Source organism: Ahaetulla prasina, chromosome 7 (assembly GCF_028640845.1).
Source record: "Ahaetulla prasina isolate Xishuangbanna chromosome 7, ASM2864084v1, whole genome shotgun sequence".
NCBI classification, from domain to species: Eukaryota; Metazoa; Chordata; class Lepidosauria; order Squamata; family Colubridae; genus Ahaetulla; species Ahaetulla prasina.
In genome coordinates, this window is record NC_080545.1 from 24,695,829 (window position 1) to 24,715,243 (window position 19,415).

General features: G+C 39.3%; 1 protein-coding gene across 1 annotated transcript in view; it reads right to left on the reverse strand.

The window, feature by feature from the left end:
* Positions 1 to 13,322: 13,322 nt before the first annotated feature.
* The window catches only part of MAPK11 (mitogen-activated protein kinase 11), a 40,944-nt gene continuing 34,851 nt past the window's right edge, over positions 13,323 to 19,415 (reverse strand). The window contains exons 11-12 of the mRNA XM_058190290.1: positions 18,607 to 18,780; positions 13,323 to 14,189 (exon numbers count right to left, since the gene is read on the reverse strand). Coding sequence (XP_058046273.1) covers positions 14,116 to 14,189; positions 18,607 to 18,780 — 248 coding nt within the window. The 3' untranslated portion in view covers positions 13,323 to 14,115. The remainder of the gene's footprint in view (positions 14,190 to 18,606; positions 18,781 to 19,415) is intronic.

The window sequence follows — 19,415 nt, forward strand, 5'->3', positions numbered from 1 at the left end:
TATGCCAGTACTAGTTACAGAACAATAAATAAAAGATCCTAAAACAATCCTGCCTGAGTATACCAGGTGCACAAAAAAATATGAGCGAACAACCTGCTTTAGTAGAATTGATCTTTGGCAAGATTTTCAAAATTGTATTGTTTCCATTTGTTACCAGATTTTGAGCCATCATCATAGCAGTGGGATCATCTGATTAATGTTATTGAGGCTGGGGGGATAAATTAGAGTTTATCTTTAGAGCCCAGCTTTCTACACTATACAGTTTATTGAAAATGACCTGGGCCAGGGGTTGAGTTTGATTGCAGCCTTTTCCCCTCTAGCCAATGTTGTACTTCAAGATACACATCTAGTGGGCTGGCAAATATGAGTTGTCAGGAATAGGAAAGCAAGAGCTGGAGATAACAAAAATACAAAATAAAATCTGCGTGGGAGCACCTTCCATCTGTAGTCTGCAATATTTCTTTGGCAGAGATTATGTGTGCTATGCTTTGTTGCATAGGGATATATTGAACTAGCTGAATACCCTTGTTCCACTATCAGACTATGTGATCAAGTTTGATAAATCGACACTTAAGAGTTTGACAATTAATGAGTAGGTACATAGGCCTCTCCTCTCCCCTTCTCTCCCTCAGGCTTGCCCCATAGATCCTCTCCCCTTCTATTCAACCGAATAGGTTGTAAAAAAATGCTTTTAAAAGTAAAAAAAAAGGGCTCTGATGATCACACGGCTCAGCTGTGATCGTCAGAGCCTTTTTTTACCTTTTAAAAGCATTTTTTTGCAACCTACTCAGCCGAAGTTTGTTAAGTCCAATGCAGTTAGTTGTCTCTGAGTAGCATTTGCAATACTCCTTAGTTTTTATATTTACACAAATCTCTTTACTGTATAAGGTAATAATCTTGAAAAACAAGGATCATATATTTAAAGAGAGTGAGATATTCCACCAAGAGGTTTCTTCATATTTTAGAGTTAGTCTTTACTTTTCTTGCATTTATTCACTTCTGAAATTTATCAAAAAGTGTGAAAAGCTGACACATGAAAAAGAATTACTCCTTATAATCCAAGAAGATAAGATGTGGAAAAAATGGATTTAAATTGCAGGAAGACATTGAGGAGAGCACATTGATTGTGGACCAATTACTCAAAACAGTGGTGGTTTGCTTCAGTTTACTGGTTATGTCAGTAGAGTTGTTAGGGATGTTTTAATTTGGATTTTTGCATGGATGTCACATTTGACTAGGTGGCCTAGACGACTTCTTCCAACAATATGGCTCTGTGGAAAATCTAATTTCACATGAGAAATGGTTTTTGTGAACATTTTCCTCCTACTTCTCTAAACTGCCACCATAATCCAGGGCCAACAGTGGTTAACTATGAAAGCAAATTCCCTTTTGCATTGCATCTATTAATTTATTAAAAGAGAAGTTGTCTGTATTTGTATACATTTTATATGTGGATGATTTCTTCCAATATGGGAATATTGGAAGAGATGGACATTAAAAAAAGGCATGTCCATGCGGAAATGTATAAGCTAACATTTACAATTAAATAAAAAAAAGAAACTTGGGACTTATTTTTATCAATGGCTACCTGACAAAAATAGGAATTAGAAGCAGGGAAATATATGGAAGGATCAATGATATAAGGAAGATATGTTAACTTGGTTAAACAAATAGTATGATTATTATTATTGTTATTAATTTTAATACTATGGATATTGCAATGAATATTGTGGTAAACACTTTGCTTATTATTTCCTAAAATGATTTGTACACAAACAGCACATTGTTCAATTGAAATTGGAATTTTTGTATGCTATAAAATAAAATAAAAACTTATTACCAAAAAAAAGGCATGTCAAGAAGGCATCATTGGCTGAACGATTGAAGCCACGCCCTTTTTAATATGCACTCTGGATGTCCTAGGAGAGAGTTAGGAAGGTGAATATTTTAAAATACCTGATTTTACATCTGCATGAATCTTTCAGCTGTTAGTGTGCCATTGCAATATATTAACTGCAATTGACTGCTGCTACTCTGAATGAATTAGACCAGGTTTGGGGGCTCTACAAATCAGTTATATTTTAATATATCAGAAGTACCAATAATTAAAATGCACTTTGCTACACTCACTGTATAATTGAACAATATGATTTTGGCAGAGTAATTTCTGCTTAATGACCTTGACCAATTTTCTAAACAAGGGAGTGTCAGTGTGCCTAGGCAGAGTACTCCATTTACCTGTGAGCAATTAATTGTTGACACCTTGCGGAACATGGTAGAACCATTTATTCAGCTGTCTTCAAATTCTGCCAAGATACAAAACAATTTAGACTTGTTTTCTTGTGAGTTCACTTTAGAGTTTTCAAAAATGGCATGCTGTATATAGACACTTCATGGTCCCCACTGGCTTTGAGGAAGATGCTGAGTTTGCCCTTTCTGAAAGTCACCTTCCTCTTTTTGCTCTCATTATTATAAAAAAACAAAAGCTTTCTTACTTGTATAACAGAGATACTCGGTATAAAATCAATTTTATGGGGTTTTTTTTGTCTTTTAATCTAGGGCCATGATGACGAACCTATGGCATGCGTGCCACAGGTGGCACACAGAGCCCTCGCTGCGGGCACACCAGCCGTCGCTCCAGCCCAGCTCCACCGTGCAAGTGTGCATGCCTCCCACTGGCCAGCTGGTCTTTGGGTCACTGCTGCATATGCACGGGAGCGGGACGCATACGCGGGGGTTGCAGGTTGGTGCAGGAGGTTTTCCAGGCATAAAATGGGGCACATGCCCCATTTTGGGCCTGGAAAGCCCTCTGCACCAACCTGGAAGCCAAAATGGGGCACGGGAGGGTGCATGCATGGGAGGACATGCGCACATGCAACTCGCATTGCATTTTGGGGGTTCTGACACGTGCGCATGCATTTGCACATGTGTGGACTCACTTTGAGCACTTGGCACCAAAAAGGTTAACCGTCACTGATCTTAGGTGAGGAACCTATAGCTGTATAGATGCTGCTGACCCAGGACACTTTGCTTCATTCACTTTGGCCATGTTGGCCAGAATGCCTGACCTAGTCTAGATGTCAAAGGGCACTTTGTGGTTCTGTTGCAGGGTTCCTTTCTCTAATACTGGAGCTGAAGTCAGGGATGTCCACAGGCTGTAATCTCAAGATGGCTTATTACAGAGTCTTGATAGAGCTTTGAGTCCACTATCACAGCCATTATATTGCCTTATTTTTAAATCACACCCTGTGGGCACTCCTGATCCTAGTATGTAATTAACAATCCCAGTAGGTTAGGATATCAAAACAGCCATGAAAATATTGGAAGCAGTTTTCGCGGGTGTTTGTATGTAGGTCTTTGGTTATTCGGGTTTTCTCCCGCGTAAAATTGGAAGTGTGTTGGCGACGTTTCGACGAAATCCCATTCATCATTTAGGGGTTCTCACCACTAAAACCCAAGACAGAGAACAAGAAAATGGCACAGCCCTCCTCCCATATATAAAAGGCACCACAGACAGAATCAGCAAGATCCTCCACAAACATAACATCAAGACAGCATTCTGCACAAACCAAAAAATATCCACCATCCTAAGAAACCCCAAAGACAAAATTGAGTTAGAAAATCAAGGAGTATATGAAATCCCATGCACCGCCTGCCCCACCACATACATCGGACAAACCAACAGAAGAATAAGTGCACGCATTGAAGAACACAAGAACTCAGTCAAAAAAGAGGAACCAACTTCTTCCCTGGTCCAACACCTTAAAGCCACAGGACACGGTATTGACTTTAAAAAGACCAGAACTATCGCCAAAACTGAACACTTTAACAACAGAATAATCAGAGAAGCCATCGAGATAGAAAAACGCCCACACAGCATGAACAAACGAGATGATACCTCCCGCCTACCAGCCATTTGGAAACCCGCCCTTATTGACAAACAAGTCCTTAACACAAGGAATGACACCAGACCCACACTCACAAGGTCCACACAGGATGTCACCTCCACACATCCACCCAGAAAGCAGACCCAAACCCACACTGATCAGGAAGCACGACCAAGGACCAGAAGCCAGACCGCAGCTGCATTAGCCATTTCAAACCCCTCCAATCCATACATGCAGCAGACTGACACCCACTACAAAGATGTAGCACAACCACGACCACGAAGCCAAACAGCAGCAGTGCAGCTCACCAGCTCAAATCCCCCTGCAACTCAGACTAATCTGAGCACAACCAAGCCCCCACCCAAACAGGACACACCGCCAGCCAATCAGAGCACAAAAAAAACCCCATCCAATCAGAGCACAGCCAAGCTCCCACCCAATCAGTTCAAACCCCCACTAGCAGTTAAAAAGGAAGAAACAGCTGCAATCACACATTGCTCCCAGAAGCACGGAGCTGAAGACTGAAGATGATGAATGGGATTTCACAAACGTCGCCAAGACACTTCCAATTTTACGCGGGAGAAAACCCGAATAACCAAAGACCTACATATATATATTTGTTTTCTGAGGTTTTCACGGGTGTTTGTATGTAGGTCTTTGGTTATTCGGGTTTTCTCCCGCGTAAAATTGGAAGTGTCTTGGCGACGTTTTGACGAAATCCCATTCATCATCTTCAGGCTAAGTGTTTACAGCTTCGTGCTCCTAGAAGCACGAAGTTGTAAACACCTAGCCTGAAGATGATGAATGGGATTTCGTCAAAACGTCGCCAAGACACTTCCAGTTTTACGCGGGAGAAAACCCGAATAACCAAAGACCTACCTACCTTACCTACCTACTTACATACATACATACATACAGTGGGGTAAAAAAGTATTTAGTCAGCCACCAGTTGTGCAAGTTCTCCCACTGAAAAAGATGAGAGGGGCCTGTAATTGTTATCATAGGTATACCTCAACTAGGAGAGACAACATGAGAAAACACATCCAGAAAATCACATTGTCTGATTTGTAACGAATTTATTTGCAAATTATGGTGGAAAATAAGTATTTGGTCAATATCAAAAGTTCATCTCAATACTTTGTTATATATCTTTTGTTGGCAATTACAGAGGTCAATCGTTTTCTGTACGTCGTCACAAGGTTTTCACACACTGTTGCTGATATGTTGGCCCATTCCTCCATGCAGATCTCCTCTAGAGCAATGATATTTTGGGGCTGTCGCTGGGCAACACGGACTTTCAACTCCCTCCAAAGGTTTTCTATGGGGTTGAGATCTGGTGACTGGTTAGGCCACTCCAGGACCTTGAAATGCTTCTTACGGAGCCACTCGTTCGTTGCCCAGGCGGTGTGTTTAGGATCATTGTCATGCTGAAAGACCCAGCCAGGTTTCATCTTCAATGCCCTTGCTGATGGAAGGAGGTTTGCACTCAAAATCTCACGATACATGGCCCCATTCATTCTTTCCTTTACACGGATCAGTCGTCCTGGTCCCTTTGCAGAGAAACAGCCCCACAGCATGATGTTGCCACCCCCATGCTTCACAGTAGGTATGGTGTTCTTTGGATGCAACTCAGCATTCTCTCTCCTCCAAACACGACGAGTTGAGTTTCTACCAAACAGTTCTACTTTGGTTTCATCTGACCATATGACATTCTCCCAATCCTCTTCTGCATCATCCAAATGCTCTCTAGCAAACTTCAGACGGGCCCGGACATGTACTGGCTTAAGCAGGGGGACATGTCTGGCACTGCAGGATCTGAGTCCCTGGCGGTGTAGTGTGTTACTGATGGTAGCCTTTGTTACGTTGGTCCCAGCTCTCTGTGTGGTTCTGGGATATTTGCTCACCGTTCTTGTGATCATTTTGACCCCACGGGGTGAGATCTTGCATGGAGCCCCAGATCGAGGGAGATTATGAGTGGTCTTGTATGTCTTCCATTTTCTAATTATTCCTCCCACAGTTGATTTCTTCACACCAAGCTGCTTGCCTGTTGCAGATTCAGTCTTCCCAGCCTGGTGCAGGTCTACAATTTTGTTTCTGGTGTCCTTCGACAGCTCTTTGGTCTTCACCATAGTGGAGTTTGGAGTGTGACTGTTTGAGGTTGTGGACAGGTGTCTTTTATACTGATAACACGTTCAAACAGGTACCATTAATACAGGTAATGAGTGGAGAACAGAGGAGCCTCTTAAAGTAGAAGTTACAGGTCTGTGAGAGCCAGAAATCTTGCTTGTTTGTTGGTGACCAAATACTTATTTTCCACCATAATTTGCAAATAAATTCGTTACAAATCAGACAATGTGATTTTCTGGATGTGTTTTCTCATGTTGTCTCTCCTAGTTGAGATATACCTATGATGACAATTACAGGCCTCTCTCATCTTTTTCAGTGGGAGAACTTGCACAACTGGTGGCTGACTAAATACTTTTTTACCCCACTGTATATATATATAATATTGCACAACAAAATAAATACAAACATTTAGAGTAATTTTGCAGCTTTAAGGTGCATGGACTTCAGCCATTACAGTGGCTGGAGAACTCAGAGAGTTGAAGTCCACCCATCTTCCCTAGGTTGATAAACATTTATTTAAAGTATGATTTGTAAACCTTGCATCAATGGGGACTACTTGGTTAAAGTACAAAAAGGAGGAAGTCAATATTTATCTGTATTATATGTAGGAGGTTTTTTTAATTTTTTTTAAAAAAAAAATTAAAACAATGTAGTGAACATTTTGGAAATTAAGATAAACAATTTATACTTGTGTTTTTTATCATAAAAACAACTGGATATGTTTTGCTTGGTATTATTTACTAATGTCATATACAATTATATAACCTCAGTAATCATGTGTTCATTCAGACAGTATTTTTTTTAAAAAAACACACCTTTGTTTTAAATGAAAGGATTATGACAAAAAAAGAAAAGCACAGATCACACTACTGATGTACTTTTTAAAAGATGGAAATGGCATTTATCTATATCTATTATCTATACAGCTCTCTCTTTATATGTTGTATTATTGCTACATAAAGTTTTAACTTCTTTTAAAAAGCTGTGGAAAAATGAAGTTCCTATTCACACTTGGTTATGGAATTCTCTTGGAGATTGCAGAGTTGTGAATGCTCCAACACTGGAAATTTTTAAGAAGATGTTGGATAATCATTTGTCTGAAGTGGTGTAAGGTTTCCTGCCTGGGCAGGGGGTTGGACTAGAAGACCTCCAAGGTCCCTTCCAACTCTGTTATTATTATTATTATTTCAGATCAATCCCTTTTTCTCAACCTAGTCTCTTTCATAGGATTGCAATAGACTAAGACCTGCAGATGTTATTTTAACCTGCTTAGAACAAAAGGCAGACTATAAAGGGAGAAATGGCATCAATTCATTTGCTAATTGACATTAATACTTAAACACAGTAATAAACTTACCTTACTTCTGCTTGTGTGTGTTTAAAAAAGCTTATTTCCAATTGGATGCACAGTCTAATGTGAATATGTTTGCACAAGTAATTTCAATAGATTTATTTCCAAGCAAATACAGAAAATTGGAGTTGCAATTAGAAGCCAGCCTCATTGATCAATGACATTTACACCTATAATATTACAAGTTAATAACTGCAACCCAACAAGAAAGACACAGACTTCAGAGGATAATTAGAACTGCAGAAAAAATAATTGCTACCAACCTGCCTTCCATTGAGGACCTGTATACTGCACGAATCAAGAAGAGGGTCGTGAAAATATTTACAGACCCCTCGCATCCTGGACATAAACTGTTTCAACTCTTACCCTCAAAGCGACATTATAGAGCACTGCACACCAGAACAACTAAACACAAGAACAGTTTTTCCCTGAACGCCATCACTCTGCTAAACAAATAATTCCCTCAACACTGTCAAACTATTTACTAAGTCTGCACTACAATTAATCTTCTCATTGTTCCCATTACCCATCTCCTTCCACTTATGATTGTATGACTGTAACTTTGTTGCTGGTATCCTTACAATTTATATTGATGTTGTTTCCTGATTGCTTATTTGTACCCTATGACTATCATTAAGTGTTGTACCTTAGAATTCTTGATGAATGTATCTTGCCTTTTTATGTACACTGAGAGTATATGCACCAAGATAAATTCCTTGTGTGTCCAATCACACTTGGCCAATAAAGAATTCTATTCTATTCTAAAAAAATACTAAGCACCATAATTTTGAAAAGAATTCCATTAAATCTGTTAACCCCTATGCAGAATAAATTAGTTGCCTCTAAATCAAAAGGACTTATTTCATCACAACTTTCTTCAATCTTATTCATTTCTATGAAATTTAAACAAAACTGCTATTTTTTGGATCAATAATGATGGTTTCAGGGTTAATAGGTTAGGACACAGATTTTACTCTGTGAAAATAGTGATGGTTTTCTTTTTCACTTTCAAATACTAATTAACCTTTCACATTTTACTTTGAAATGACCATATTTTAATCTTGTACAGTATATGGCCATTGAAGCATAAATTGTAGGCAGATTTTTTTATTATTCTCATCAATCATTGTAGTGCATATAGAAGATGACCTTGGGGAGATAGAAGGAAGATTCATTGCCAACGATCAGATAGATGTGACTTGAGCCCAGGTCAAGAGGGTGTGAGGTGAAAAAACCTCATACAGAATGCTCCCCCTTATCTTTCCTCATCAGATAAGATGAGGAAAATTGAAACATTCAAATTAAGATTTGCAGGATTCTTGTTACTAAATAACTCTTCTAATAAAAAGGACTTTAGGTTTACACCAGGGCTGTCAAACTCGCAGCCTGCGGGCTGGATGCGTTATGAGCTCGCTGTGCCCATGCCTGGTTTAGCGAAGGGGGAAAATGTCACAATACATTACATGACACCTTGAGTTTGACACCCCTGGTCTACACTGTATCTCTTTCTTAGTTTGGTCTCCCTTACAGAGCTCAGTCATATAAAACCACAAGAACTTAATACTGCTTATCAATGTACCTGCAGATCTGTCAGCCCAACAAGGAAGACTAGACTAAGAAACCAAAGACATATAGATCAGAACTATTTTTATTGAGGTAAAGGTAAAGGTTCCCCTCCCACATATGTGCCAGTCATTCCGAACTCTAAGGGCGGTGCTCATCTCCATTTCAAAGTCAAAGAGCCAGTCCTTTCCGAAGATGTCTCTTTGGTCATGTGACCGGCATGACTAAATGCCAAAGGCGCACGGAATGCTGTTACCTTCCCACCAAAGGTGGTCCCTATTTTTCTACTTGCATTTTTCATGTGCTTTTGAACTGCTAGGTTGGCAGAAGCTGGGACAAGTAATGGGATCTCACCCCATTATGCAGCACTAGAAAGTCCAACCACTGAACTGCCGACCTTTCAATCGACAAGCTCAGCATCTTAGCCACTTAGCCACCACGTCCCCTATTTTTATTACAATAGCTATATTAAGAGAATTTAGTAAGTCTGAGTGTCCTTTCCCCTCCATTTTATCTTCATGCAAAATATAGAGGGGTTTCTCCTACCCTCCTACCCTCAAAATGACGCTATAGAACACTTCACATCAGAACAACTTAGACAGAAGAACAGTTTTTTCCCGAACACCATCACTGCTAAACAAATAATTCCCTCAACACTGTCAAACTATTTACTAAGTCTGCACTACTATTAATCTCATTGTTCCTATCACCCATCTCCTCCCACTTAAAATTGTATGCCTGTAACCTTGTTGCTGTTATCCTTATTGACTGTTTCCTAATATGATTTGATTGCTTATTTGTTCCCTATGACTATCATTAAGTGTTGTATATTATGATTCTTGACGAATGTATCTTTTCTTTTATGTACACTGAGAACATATGCACCAAAGACAAATTCCTTGTGTGTCCAATCACACTTGGCCAATAAAGAATTCTATTCTATTCTATTCTATTCTATTCTATTCTATTCTATTCTATTGTCTGATACATTTTCTCAATTTAGTTTTTTGTCCCATGGTTCAAGCCCCTCTTGTCTTATTGTTGTTTCATAGCAGCTCTTCCTCCTCCTCTTTCAGGCTCCTCTTCCCCTCTGTCCTCTATACAATAAGTCTAAAAGTTCCCGGGTGAGCCCAACTTTAGGCAGCGTAAAACACTTTAGGCAGAAGATAGTGGATATCCTAAAAAAACAAATGAAATGTTTGGAGAAACAATTTAATGCATGCCTTGTGACTTACTTACTCCTTAACACTATAAAAAAGATGTTGAGACTATGGAAAAAGTGCAGAGGAGGGCAACCAGGATGATTAGGGGACTGGCGAATAAAACATATGAAGAACGGTTACATGAACTGGGCATGGCTAGTCTAGTGAAGAGAAGGATCAGGGGAAACATGATAGCCATCTTCCAATACTTGAGGAGCTGCCACAGAGAGGAGGGGGTCAAGATGTTTTCCAAAGCACCTGAAGGCCAGACAAGGAATATTGGATGGAAACTGGCCAAGGAGAGATTCAACCTAGAAATGAGGAGGAACTTTCTGACAGTGAGAACAATCAACCAATGGAACAGTTTGCCTTCGGAAGTTGTGGGAGCTTCATCACTTGAGACTTTCAAGAAAAGATTGGACTGCCATTTGTCAGAAATGGTGTATGAGTCTCCTACTTGAGCAGGGGGTTGAACTAGATGATCTATTAGGTCCCTTCCAACTCTGTTAATCTGTTAATCCCGATAGCCTAGCATTGCAAACAGCTTTCCATGATTCCTAAACAAAAGTAAACATGTGCCATAGTTTATAATGCATCAACAGGACTAGAGTTTTGATGAGATGTGATGCCTTCTTAAGTTTTTATTTGCAACAACCATTGAAAATGACTAAGTAGTCTAAATGCTTTTGACATGTTTTTCCTCAAATGTTTGGATGTATAGGTATGTAAATTAATTGTAGAAATTTATACCTGCATATTCCTAGAAAATAATTTTAACATCTCAAGTGAGATGGGCAAACCCCGCCCCTACTCCAGAAGAGAACTCTTGCTCTATTTAAAATTGAGAATCCACTAACAGAGTAGAACTGAATTTAGATTTATTTATGAGTCTAGATGTACAGCTGAACATAGCAGAGCTTTAGGGGGTATTTAGAAAGAGAACAAATTGTGCCTCTAGCAGTATTCTGCTGAAAATAGGGACTTAGAATCCTATACACCAGGGGTGTCCAAACTTGGCCCTTTGGAGAGTGGTGGACTTCAACTCCCAGAATTCCCCAGCCAGCATGTGCTATAAATTTAAGCAAGTTGCTAGTTGGAGAATTCTGGGAGTTGAAGTCCACCACTCTTCAAGGGGCCAAGTTTGGACATCCCTGCTATACACAGATGTGTCCTCTTTCATTGGTCAGGTAAGGAAAAGGGTTTCCAGCTCAAAAACGTTTCTGGCACCAGCCTGAATTATTGCTGCTCTCCTCCTCCTCCACAATGCTGTTGGTTTTGCTGTCCTGAGCTAGTTAACTTTGCTAACCAGCACCTGCACTGGTCAATAATCCTGCCAATTATTGCCTTTTGGCATTTCTTCTTGAGTTGCAAGGGAGTTAACTTCCTTTTGGTGAAATATTTCTCCCCCATCATGTTTCCTTAAATCTCCTCTTCCCTGTGGGACTCCAGGCTTTGCCTCCCCTCCCCCATAATTACAGCTCTGATTTGTGAAGAGACACTTAGCCAGGTAAGGAAGAGAGACAGGAGAAGCTGAAGGATGGCTTATTGCACAGAATGCAATGATAAGGATAGAAGCATCCTTAGACCGACTTGGATTTCAGGAAAGTTCTTCATCTTCATTATTACTATTAGGGTATTACTTGGGTAAACAGAATCTTGAAATCCTGCCGAAGTAATTCTCCTGAACAACTTAAACCTAGTGCAATTAAGGTGGAGGTCATATGAAGGGTGAAATGCTACCAGTTCGCTCTGGTTTGGACAAACTGCTAGCGATAAAAACTACTGTTTCGGGCAAACAAGTAGTAAAGAAAGCTACCAGTTCAGTCGAACCGGTAGTTAAAAAAAGCTATGATCTGACAATCATCTGTGGTGCGTGGTTTAGCTTTGCTAGAAGGCAGGATTTCCTGCTTTCTAGCAAAGCTAAACTGCGCACCACAGCTGATTCCCCACCTCGCTGTTCTACTTACCTTCCCAAGCCTTCTTTTGGTGCATACTGCGCATGCACACATGCTTTTTAAACTACCGGTTCAACTGAACTGGTAACTAACTCACCCAAGTTCACCCAAACTGGTAGCTTTTTAAATGCGCAGTGCGCTTTTGGTGTGTGTGCATGCATGCAGCACACACTTGGCAACCAGACGCATCTGTGACCAGCCCGCATGCACGGCCAGCGAACTGGTAGCAAACCTATTCAGATTTCACCCGATTCATATGTTTTTCGTGCTGCTTCTTCCCCTGGACCCAAGAAATCTCTTCTGTAAGACTTAATTTCCTAATTGAACAATCCTGGTGCCTCTTCTGGCCGGGTGGGCTCTCCAATAGTGCAATACACAGATTGGGGATGAATTGTTTTCAGCCTTTTAGATACAGACAGGTAATTGTATGAGGCAACTGTAATCTTAAAACAGAGAAAGGTCTACCAGAATATTTTAATGCCATGAAATCACATCCCCAAATTATTAATAAATTTCAAGCATCTTGTTACAATAATTTTAATGTTCTAGATTTCTTTTAAATGTAAAGCTTAATGCAAAATATCAGAAAGACCAAAGTTAGTAGCTGTTAAATGCGTAACAAAGTATTACTATTCTATGACTAATATTTGACAATTTATTTTTGCCTATAATTTTATTCAAGAGTAATACTTGCAATTTTAAGCTTGCTAAACAAAGCATTGGGATGGGGAGGTAGGAATTAATTTTTTATTGCTATTCCCTTTTCCTATAAGTATCTTTAGGATAATCAGGGCATGATCTTTTCATCAAAAACCTGGATTTCAATTTTTCCTGTAATCTGTTCAATAGGGATCTCCAGGAAGCTATTCTTAGCCATCAGATATTTCTAGTCTTATTTTCACAGATAAAGCAAGAGAGCTGAGGAAGGATCTGCAGATCTTAACATCCAGGTATTCCCTCAAGAAGTCCCAATAAATTTTAGGAGGGTGAATGGAGAAAGCAAATTAACGGTTCATTTGGACCCTACTTCACAAGGGAGACATCTTCTTTTGAACCATTTTTTAAAATGGCCATAGTCCTGCAATTTCGGTGTAACCATGTTTTGCTAGATAGTATCATGTGCTAGACTGCCCACTTGTATACTCAACATATTTTGATGAACAGTTATTTCAGTCCATTCATAGTATTCCATATTCGCTAGATTAAAATGCAACTTCTAAACAAAAGGCATAGAAAGTTAGAAAAGGAAACAGTTTATTGACAAGAAGATGGAAAGAGAGGCACTGCAAAATTACAGGAAAAATTGTGTTAGCAGAGAGTTATCTTCAAAAGAGCTCAAACATGTAAGATAAACTCTTCCTCCAGACCTCATGCTGTGGAACTCTGTACTATAGTGCAAAATTCCCAATAAAACTTGTGTCCTGCACTTTTCTACAACTACAGGAGAAACAATGACAAACTTTAATACTATCAGGAAACAATAAATTTGACTGATTTGTAATTGTTGCTCACTCATGTTCTTGAAGGTAAAACTACAAGTATATTTTACTGTATGTCTAATTTACAACACTGGCTCCTTTTCCTAATGGCACTAACTATAAATTAAAAAGAAGAAAAACATCCTAATGCTTAAAAATAAGAAATTGCTTCTATGGATTTCTATTTGTCTCCACATACATTCATGCGTTAACTATACAATTTGAGAAAATAATCTCTTTAAAAAAAAAACAAACCACAATTTTTGGCATCACACTGGGAACATGCAGAGAAGACAAAATTTAAAAAGACAAACTTCAGTGCATCATTTTTCAGAATGAAGCAGTACTTAATGTTCTGCAATTATTACATTCGTAGTACAAGACAATTCCCTTCCCAATGTATGTTTCTTCAGAATGTTTTGCTTGCATTGTTGTAGCTTTTCCAAGATCTTTGGATTGTAAAATCTATGCTTGTCATATAGGAAACTGAATTGCAGTGCTAGATGTTTTATAGTCTTCAGAGTAAAGCATAGCAAAAAGAGGAGTCTGGATTTATTGTTCAATTTCAAGGCTATCCATCTTCAAGTCAGGTGGTTTAAAGCTGATCACTTCTTCATATGTTAGTTCTTCAAAAAAAGAGCAAGGGTAAGAAAAATATTTTAATATTAAATATTAGCAGTTAAAAAGCTATAAGACGTGAAAACTCTGAACAAAATCCACAAACTTGAAAAGATTACCGGTATATGAGAAATGCTAACTTCTTGCTATAGTACATTTTGTTTGTCTTAATTTATTTAATTTACCATACTGTCATTTAAGTTTATGAACACACTGTTGCTTTCACATAAAATTGCTTCAAGGAATAGAAATACATGAAAACTGCAGGAAATATGTTGGAAGGCTGCAACTTGGAAGTTAGGGGAAGGATGTTAGGTTGGTGTCTGGCCTCCCCTTCATATAATTGTCCATTCAAGAATGTCTTGGTGATGGTGCATATGGGCCCAAAATATCGCTTTCGAATAGCTAGAAAAACTTCTATTATTGAGGATTTAATTCTACATGAAATTCTGATCTGGAATTAATCTCTCCAAGCCAGGTTTGTCTGGACACACTATGATGCAGCTAGGACTGGAGGATATGTAATAATTAGTGAACCTTTTTAATAAGATTTCTACCTTGCTTTTCAAAAGCATTATTTGACAGTCTGCTGATTATAAGGGCTGCTGCCAATTGGAGGATGGGTTAATGTAGGACAAAGGTGTCAAACTTGATTTCACTGAGGGCCACATCAGGATTGTGTTTGACCTTGGGGGGGGGGCGGAGTGGGCATGGTCAGGGTGGGCATGGCCAGCTTGATGTCACTCATGTCAGGGGGGGCCTATGGTGGCCCAAGTACTCTGCCAGCAAAAACAGGCTCCTGAGCTCCATTTTTGGTTGGGATGCCTTCCTGCAACCTTCTGCCAGTGAAAATGGAGCTCAGGAGAGCTGCATGTGGGCCCCGTGAGCTTTGTTGTCATTGGCAGAGGCACTGCAGGCTGGTCCTTTGCTGTTTCTAGGGTGGCCCTGCGGTCTAGATCTAAGCACCCCTGAGCCGGATCTGGCCCCCGGACCTTGAGTTTGACAACCCTGATATAGGGAAACTATCCATGTACCTGTTGAGACCAAGACCCAAGTAGTGATTAGTAAACACAATTCAGTCCTCAACAACTTATTTTATTAAAACAGCTGACAATTAATTCATTCTCAGCTTAGTCCAAAACAAAATTCTTAATAACCAGTCCCGTTGGTCTTATCACCAACCTTTGATGTTCTTTGGCAACCTGCCAAAGGCTTTTCTTGGCAAGTTCAAGAGACGCTGATAAGAAGCATGGAAATCAACGCTGCTTTTCTATAAAGAACTCAACGGCTCGTTGCTGCTCTTTTAAGCCTTATAGGAGGGGCCAATCAACTTCTGGCCTTATTCCCGAGTTGTCCTTTTTTCTTCAGCTGCTCTTGCCTTCTGGCAGCTCTTCGCATGCATGCCCTAGGAACCGGCTCCTCCTGTTCCTCTGCCTCTCTGCTGTCCACCTCTGGAGGCTCCGGAGTCTGTGCATCGCTCCCAGATGGCCCTGGCCCCATCTCTGCCTCTGATGCAGAGCTCTCATCTGAGCCTTCCCCGACTTCAGGACTGGCCCATTGTTCTCCCCAGCCTCCTCACTGTCTGACTCCGTTGCCAGGTCCACGGGCTGCTGGCGGACCACAACAGTACCATCCATTCCTCTACATCAGTTTGTTTTCCAGGGTATTAGTCACTAGTCAGAGTAACTCTGGAATAGCACTCAATTACCATAGAAATCTTGATTTGGGATTAAATATACATATTGAAACTACCTAGTCAAGGGAGACTTGGAGTCTCACACCTGCCATGACAACCACAAATCTGGTACAATTACACATCTCTAGAAAGACGTATACTGGATCCCACCGCTGGAACTTCAAGAATCAACAAAGTCAATAACCTTAAGGAGAGGTCACTGTTTCTTTGTCTAGGCTTTAGTTCAAATAAATAAAATGGAATCATAGAGGCTTTTAAAAAATAATAATAACCCCTTACTTTTTAAAAGTCTGGCTTCTTAGAAGTTGACAAAGAAATACCCCTTCAAATTATTGAAAGAAAAGTTCCACGTGAGACTTCATGGACACTTTAATTTTATAGCATGTAGAACCCTGAAAGCATATGTATTTAATGATGCACTCAATAAATATTCTTAAGATTAATGAAAAAATTGAATAGCCTAGTATTCATTTGTTACCCATATCCACCAATTCTTAAAACAAGAATTTTTCACATAGTTCTAGCATTTTCCTGCATTTTTAAAGGAAGGAAAACATTACGGGAAAGTATTTCCTGAAGCTTGAAACAGACAGACCAGAAGTTATGAAACAGAGTAATTTCCTTAATCTATTTATACGCTCTTGCAGTGGGGAATTGCTGTAGACATAGTGTGCACTAGTAGTTGCCAGTATTAAACCATGGCTAAATGGCACATGCTGGTATGAAGGAGATCAGCAGGGGAACTCCTTTATATATTTATCTAAAAATTATTTCAACACCAAATCAAGAAAATGTAGGAGTTAAAGCTAGTGCACTATATCTTGGCAGTGAGCATCCAATCAGAATAGAGCTGGAAAGGACCTTCAAGATCTTCTAGTCCAACCCTCTGCTCAAGCAGGAAACCCTATACCATTTCAGATAGGTGGTTGTCCAGCCTTTTCTAAGACATCTCCAATGATGAAGCATCTATAACTTCTGACGGCAAGCTATTCCACTGGTTCATTGTTCTCATTGTTAGGAAGTTTCTGCTTAATTCCAGGTTGCTTCTCTCCTTGGTTAGTTTCTATTCGTTGTTTCTTGTTCTGACCTCTGGTACTTTGAAAAATAAATTGACCCCATCCTGTTTGTGGCAACCTCTCAAATACTGCTATCATGGAATACTGCTATCATGTCCCCTCCCCCCCAGTCCTTCTTTTCTCTAGACTAGCCAAACCCAAATCCTGCAACTGTTCATGTTTTTGTCTCCAGGCCTTTAATCGTCTTAGTTGCTCTTCTTTGCACTTTTTCCAAAGTCTCAACATCTTTTTTGTAATGTGGTGACCAAAGCTTGGATGCAGTATTCCAGACGTGGCCTTACTAAGGTATCATAAAGCAGTATTAATACTTCATGTGATTTTGATTCTATGCCTCTGTTTATACAAACAAGGATTGTATTAGGTTTTTTTGGCTGTCGCTGCACACTGCTGGCTCATATTTAAGCGATCGTCCACTAGGATTCCAAGGTCCCTCTCAGAGTTACTGTTTTTGAACAAGGTTCAAAAACCCTTGGTTTTTTCCAATCCTGATGTAACTTTCCGGTGTTCCAGGATTTTTATAAGATATCTGAGATAACATCTGCCAGCTCCTTTATAACTCTGGGATGTAATCCATCAGATCCCGGTGCTTTATATTCGTCAAAATCAGATAGGTGTTCTCTAAACATTTTTTATTTCAATTGCTTATTTCAATTTTTATTTCTAGCCTGTCTTTTACAGTTATGTTTTTGGTAGGTTGAGCTATAGTTTCTTTTTTTGCGAAGACTGATGCAAAGAATGAGTTAAGCAGTTCTGCTTTATCTCTGCTACCTGTTAATTCCTTGTCACCTTCTCTCTTTAGTGGACTGACTGTTTGACTTTTTTGTTATTTATATGTTGAAAGAAACTTTCTTAAAATTTATCTTTGACTTTTGTTGCAAGTCTTAGTTCATTCGGAGCCTTTGCTTTTCTGACTTGATCTTTGCAGTTTCGGGTTAACTGCTGATACTCTGCCTTAGTTATGTTTCATTTTTTGTCCATTTTTAGCCACATGAATACTAGATGACACCAAAGACATACATAGAACTACCAGATACTAGATATTCTAGGCTAGTGATGGTTAACCTTTTTGCTGTCATGTGCCAAAAGTGGGGGGACGGCAGGGGGGGTCGTGCGTGTGCATGCCACCCATAATTTAATGCCCCCACACACACCCCGCATGTGTGTGCAACCCCCCCCCCCGCATTAATGTGTGTTAAATATGTTAACGTCCAAATTATATCTTAAAATTATATATATGAAAGCAGTCTGGTAAAGTGGTTCATGTGTTGACCTGGAACTCAGAGGACTCATGTTCTAGCTCACCTGCATTCATGGGAATTCATTTGGTGATTTTTGAGCTAGTTAGTCCAACCTATGGAATTCTTATTATGGGGGAAACCAGAAGGATGGAGAACTATGTACATTTTTCTGAGCTTCTACACAAAAATCTAATGAAGCCATTCATAAAAAGTGTGTGATGGGAATATGTCTGTAAAATAAGAGCAAAAAGGGGAATTATGGGACAATTTAATCCTTCGCTGGTAATTGACCCTGCTACTTAGGCTGTATGACTCACTTTCTATAAATTTATTAAGTATCTTTGTGATACTTAATAATGCTTAATATGTTTTAAGCCTTCATAACATTTACGCCCCATAGAAAATACTTTCTTACCTTTCCATTCATCTATAACCCTTTCTTTATTTTCTATTGATTCGTCATACATCTCTGCCTCAGGTTCATCCTCAGGATCATGATACTGAGCAAAATAAGAATGTGCAAGTGCTTCAGAGGCTGTTATTCTTTTGTCACTGTCCAGGATAAGCATCTTCTCAAGAAGATCCACAGCTAGAGATCAAGAATTGAACTAATATAAAGCAGCTGATCAATTTTAAATCAACCAATAAGAAAGTCTAGGTATTTTCACTTCCACTGCCAAAGTTTCCAACCTAGTCTCAGGGCAGCAATGCTTGAGATACAAATTATGGGTAACAATTTATTTCCATTACAAAAAAAGAATATATGTGGCTTAGGGATGAGCCGTGGATCCTTGGCGCTCTCTGCCCGTTTGCTTATTTGCTTGCTGATATTTCATTGTCTATGTAACCCAGTGTTTATTTTGTGAATGGACAACCCTTGCAGAGTACCTGTTTTGTGATATATCCACAATATGTTCTCAAAATTCCAAAAGTACTTATACTTCAAAATATTTGGAAACCTTGACATAAAGGATTAATTAACTATTTACATAATAATAATTTGTAAATTACTACCATATTTTTTACTCCTATGCCTTCCCATCTAACTATATATTATTTCTTTTTTCTCAGAGATATCCCAGGCATCCTACTCCACATCACAGAATATTTATATTAAAAATAATCAATATAATGAAAAAGAAATAATGCTTCCTTTATAAATAAAATGGTCCGAAGGAGTAATTCATTTGGAGTTTGTCTGTGGACAATGGGGAGTTCCCAATG